This window comes from Erigeron canadensis, chromosome 8 (assembly GCF_010389155.1).
Source record: "Erigeron canadensis isolate Cc75 chromosome 8, C_canadensis_v1, whole genome shotgun sequence".
Lineage (NCBI taxonomy): Eukaryota > Viridiplantae > Streptophyta > Magnoliopsida > Asterales > Asteraceae > Erigeron > Erigeron canadensis.
Genome location: NC_057768.1, coordinates 42,588,432 through 42,594,258, shown reverse-complemented (window position 1 = coordinate 42,594,258; position 5,827 = coordinate 42,588,432). Strand labels below are relative to the sequence as shown.

At 29.1% G+C, this 5,827-nt stretch overlaps 1 protein-coding gene across 1 annotated transcript; it reads right to left on the bottom strand.

The window, feature by feature from the left end:
* Positions 1 to 381: 381 nt before the first annotated feature.
* On the bottom strand, positions 382 to 4,041 carry LOC122610910 (squamosa promoter-binding-like protein 3). The gene is made up of 2 exons (XM_043783864.1): positions 3,725 to 4,041; positions 382 to 529 (listed from the first exon to the last, which is right to left on the bottom strand). The coding sequence occupies exons 1-2, from the start codon at positions 4,039 to 4,041 to the stop codon at positions 382 to 384; spliced, it is 465 nt and encodes a 154-aa protein (XP_043639799.1).
* Between the last annotated feature and the right edge of the window lie 1,786 nt (positions 4,042 to 5,827).

The following is a 5,827-nucleotide window of genomic DNA, read 5'->3' as shown; positions in this document are numbered from 1 at the left end:
GAGGTAAAAATGAGTGGCTAAAAAGTTTAAAAAAAAAAAATTAACGAAAAATGTTTTATAATGTAGTAGAGATATATATATCAACTATATATTATCATTACGACCAAGCATGCATTTAAACATCCTAATTAAACAACGTACGTACATACGGTACATAAACTACTTACTTCAACAAACTACCGATCAAATTATAATGTGAAATTTGACCATTAATTTTTGATATACTAATTATTTAGGAAACGATAGAAGATAGAGAGTGCATACTTCCTAGCTAGTTCGTTTATACGATTGTCTAATTTGCATCTAGTTAATTCATTTCCAAATACATATAAACTAATGACATTCTAATCATTAATTCACGATGATCTTGATCGAAATTAGCTAATGATCATCAACTTCCCCGCATGCAAGCTCTTTCCCGGTGCCCCCTTTACACTCAATTGAAGTCTTCCTACGTCTCTCGTTGTGTCCGGCAAGACGCCTCCTACAGCTTCTCTTGGTATCATCAAATTCCGAAAGCTCATGAAACCTATGCAATTTAATTCATTAAACATATAGTAATAGATCGATAGACATATCATTTTGGACAAGAATTTCTTCTCTTATAATCAATTACCTTGTTAGCCAAGATTCTTTTATGCCAATAATCTCATATAATAATAACATGGGATTTTAATCTTTTTTCTTTTGAAATGATATATACACATCCAAAAGTTGGATTAATTAAAAACCAACGCTCTAGTATCACCCAGCTTAACTAGCTAGCTAGTACGTGTATGTTACAATTATGTGACGCTCTAGTGTGCACATTGTTCTATCGTGCAGTACGTAATACGTACGTTGATGAATATGAACGTACTGGAACAAACCAACGATGCACAAAAAACCTTTTATCATACGGTTTGGTTGTACATCGATCCACATGTTATAGTGTATAGTATGCTTTGTCTATTACCAGTACTTTGTTGTGTACAAGTGAGGACTGTACCATCTAGCTAGCAATTGTGCTCCCATGCATGTGAAAAGAAAATTTAAATTCTATTTCATTCATTTTCTATAAATTCTGTTGTTTTACAAGGTATCATATATATATATATATATATATATATATATATAATTGTTATATATCTCTAAATTCAAGTACATTTAAAAGTTTTCTGTTGAGGTTATGGTGACATTTTGATTGAGTGTGAATTTGGTAAGAAGTATAGATTTAAATTGAAAGAAAAGTTAGTTAAGGTATAATTGGCCATAATATATAGAGATGTTGAGAAACATTTTTTTAAAGAACAATTAAAACTTTTAAATGATGATATATTTGTTCATATATTTTTTTTCTTCATTCACATGTAAAATGATATAAAAAAGTATGTTGTAGAATAAACTTTTTTTAAAAACCTTCAAAATGGCCTTTTGTGAACCTGTGAATGTATATGTTTACGTTTTCGTTCACATATTAACAAATGGATATATATAAGGTTTTGAAAAAAAACTTTCTTCTACGACATGTATTTTTATAATGTTTCACATGTGAATGAATAAAAAAAACATGTGATCCAATACATAATTTAAGAGTTCTCAAGGTTTTTACAAAAAAATGGGTTCTCAAAATAAGGTTCCCCTATATATATATGTATGTTTTAGATAAAATAAAATAAGTATTAAAGAAAAACAAATAAAATAATATGTTTCTTTTTACTGAAAATCACGGCGTATCATGCATCAATTTAACCATAATCTAAGGATAAAAATATTGTCTTATTTGTTTTACTTTGATAGTTATTTCATAATACTCAACCCTTATATATATAGTTTGGTTTGAAATATACAAGAATACTAAACATATATAAAATATTCCTTCCTTTACAAATTATTTGTCGATGTTTTTATTGTTTTAAGTTTGTTGTACAAATATTAAAAATAGTAATTGAAGTATAATGTTGTATGAACACTGAAGAAAAAGAAAATGAACCGTACAAATGATAAGACTAAGAGGAGTTGAGGTTGGGAGGGAGAAGCGACTGGCACCAATGTAGGGTAAGAAGAGTCGCCCCTTAAAAAAACTAGAAATAGGTGAATTTTGAAGAGCGTGACAACTTGCGCCATATGACACGTGAGATAGAAAAGTGTTGTATATATAGAGTGGAGGAAGAGTAAAAAAATAATAAACAAAGCAAATTCCATTTACTTTTCTCCGTCCATGTAAAAGTCAAAGAAACAAAGGACGACCTGTGTGGTTCGCCAAAGAGGTGATGTTAGGGGTGACTTTAGACGACCTTGGCTAAAAAAAGGCATTATTAGCCCCCACTCGATCCCTTCGGTCTAAAAGGAAGAACAAGATGAATGGTATGATGGACCCCACTAAGGGGTATTGCTTACTAAAATCAGCCACCAACGATTGAGTTTGTGGGCATTAATACATTCCAAACTTTGATTCGAAAGGGATGTCACCAAACAATCGGGTACTAGTTTATTACTAAACTATTCTTTGAATCTAAAGTTAACCCTTCCTAAGAAAGCATGCACTTTAGAGATTTGAGACTTGTAAACTTTTAGATTAGTACTCTTTTGTTTCAATTGATGTTTTAAGTTTTTCTTTTTTTAAGGTAAATATTTTTGTTTTTAGTACATTGTAGTTAACAAACAATACGAATGAAAAATATATTTAAAATCCAAGACATTCATATATATTATATTAATATTAAATAATTCAAATAATAACATTTATTATGATAGTTGAAAGAAAAGAGATTAAAAATTCAAACTAAAACATGTAAAGTGGAACTATATAGCTACACCGAGACCAAAGGTGTCAGTGTCAACCTCAAAATGTCTATAAAACTTTATATTTCAATATTATAAGAATAGAAACTGTTTACTATCGCATTCTATGGGTTTTGAGTCTTAATATCTCGACGTTGTATGGGGAGGTTAAGATGTAGGTAGACCTTATCTCTACCTAGGTAGAGAGAATGCTTCCGAGTTCTACCTAAATGGTAGAAAAGAAGTAAAGAACTTTATGCCTTTGTATGAGATGAGAATTAAACCCTTAACCTTTGTTTCCAGAAGCTAGTGTGTTTACCACTAAGTACTGAGTGTATTAATTAAGTGGCTGAATGTATGAGTAATATTTGTATGTATTAAGTAAAAAACATATAATTGATAGTTATTTTTGTTTATTAAGTTAAAAAAAACATAAAAATTGACTTAATTATATAGTTATTAACTATTAAGTTTATTACGTAAATAATAAACGACGTCTTATACTTTATAAGGAGGAAAAAAATGGATGGTTTATGTGACATGATTTGGGAAAAAGAAAAAGTTTTGTTGATTTAATAAACTAACCCTATATAGGTTAAGTTGATGATACATACATGTGAATATAAATAGCTCATGTCTATTTAAATTATGTATTTGAAAACATAGTCCTCCTAGCTCTCACTCTAATGATGTTTTAAGGTGTCACGTTGCTTGATCGAAACTAGCTATATATAAATTATAGATATATTCTGTATTTCATAGTCAATTATTCTTTGTGTTTAAGTCTTAACCTCAATAATAAATCAAATTACATCTTAGATGTCAAATTACATCACTATGCACCTTTTTCTCGTAACTTAATAAAGAATATATAGGATGTTTAAATATTAATGTTGATTATACATGTATGAAATTATTAGCTAGCTAGTAAGAACACTAAATAAATAATCAATTAACGTACCGGCTACATTGTTGACAAAACCTTTGACGGGTTCCGGCAACCATCACAGCTTGAGCCTTTGCATGGAGCTCACACACTCTATGCCTACGATGATACTGCTTCGCCTCATTCAGATCAGCCATACACTTCTCAGCTTGGCAACATCTCGCCACAGTACTTGACGATGACGACGGCCCACAACCCCCTGCTTTTTTCTTCTTCACATTATAATTTCCATCGCCTCCAAACCCCCTTTCGCCGTGGTGATCACTAATCAAACCCTTGATCATCTTAAACTTTTGTTTGCTTGAGGAAGCTTTGGCTTTTTCACTTTCCATTTTGATGGGTAATGTTTCTTCCAAACAAATTAAGTACTCAATGTATACTATTATTATTATATGAAGAGATGAGTGCACTACTATACTATATAAAACAAATAAGTACTATAACATTTATATCGTGTTGATACTATATATATATATATATATATAAAACAATCAAATGGCACGTACCTTATTTCTAATGACATTTTGAAAGAGTTCCACGTACACAATTTTTATTTTTGTAAGTTTGGTTAATTAATGTATCATCAATTAGGGTGAGGTGAAGAAATAGACATCAAGGACGTACATATATAATTAAGGGGGCAAGAAGTGGAATCTGCACAAGATTGTACGTGAATTTCTTTCTATGTACGTGTTTGTTTGCATTCAAGTATGTGTAAAACTGTAAATTGATAAGACTACATTAATGCGAAACAGATAATTAAAGTCCGTATGTATGCATTTCTCATGTGTGGGGGACAGAATCCGGTGTCATGGTTTGGCACCAACTTAATTTACCCTGCTTTAAAATACGAGTACTCATCATTATAATTATGATAATAAAAACTAAAATAAAAAGACGAGGCCAAAAAAGATTTTTACTATATATATAATTTTGTCATATTTATTAGTCATCTTCAAAATGTAAAAAAAAAAAAAAGACTTTGACTCAAGTATATAAAATGGGTTCCTAGAAGAATTTCAATTCCTTAAAAAATTTCATTAACATTGAGTTTAGTCAAATTTGAAAAGAAAAAAAAATACTTTTTCACATACAACTATACTACGAATATTAATGTATTATACAATATACATTAACCCAAAAAAAAAAAAAAAACCATGGTTTTTTTTTTTTTTGTTTCATTATAAATCAAAACAACTTAAGTTTTTACTCTACTAATGAAGAATTTATGACAAATGTTTCCAAGATCAGTGACTTACAAAGAAGAAACTTATGACAATAAATATGACGTTTGTATGTATTTTATATTTATTTTTTCTTTTTAGGGACAAAATTAAAATAAATTTACTGAAATTGTACCTGGACTATCCACCATATTACTGGTTTCATACCTATAACTTTAAAATTACTCACATCATACCCCAACTTATCAATTTTTCACTCGGACGATACCTGACTTAACGAGCGTCAGTTTGGCCGTTAAGTTCGGGTATGACTACCGTAAATTTTAAAGTTTTAGGTATGAAACCAGTAATATGATGGATACTCCAGATATCATTTATGTAATTATTATTATTATTATTATTATTATTATTATTATTATTATTATGGTTGTTGTTGTTGTTTTAATTACACAAAGTATTATTTAGGAATAAATAATTTTAAAATGTACATTGATATTTTTTGTAAATATTTACTTTTATTTTATAAAAGAAAACTTTATTTTTATAAAAAATATTGTAAATATTTAGTTTTTTTTATTAAAAACTATTAATCAATCAAAGTATAGATCCATGATGATTTTATTTATTTTTTATTTAAAATAAATAAATAAATCGGAAGCAGTACATTAATTTCATGTAAAGCATTGATAAATGAATGTGAAGTCTTGAATGCATACCACCACATGGAGTTGATTAAATCTGTTTTGAGCTGATTCAAACCTTACATAGTAGTTGTACAGATACTAATGCAATACGAGAAATTATGATATTCTTTCCGGTTATAGTCCAAGTACCATTTTAGTAAATAACCCTAAAAAAAATTACATTGTACCTGTCCACATTGCCCCTACCTTGGCTTCGTCCATGCCTACATTTAACTAGAATTTAAGTTAAT

Excerpts from the sequence above, each read along its gene's own strand:
- LOC122610910 (XM_043783864.1), bottom strand. The coding sequence starts at position 4,041 with ATGGAAAGTGAAAAAGCCAAAGCTTCCTCAAGCAAACAAAAGTTTAAG. Across the intron at positions 530-3,724 it reads TTTTGTCAACAATGTAGCCG|GTTTCATGAGCTTTCGGAAT; the intron begins GTACGTTAATTG and ends TAAATTGCATAG.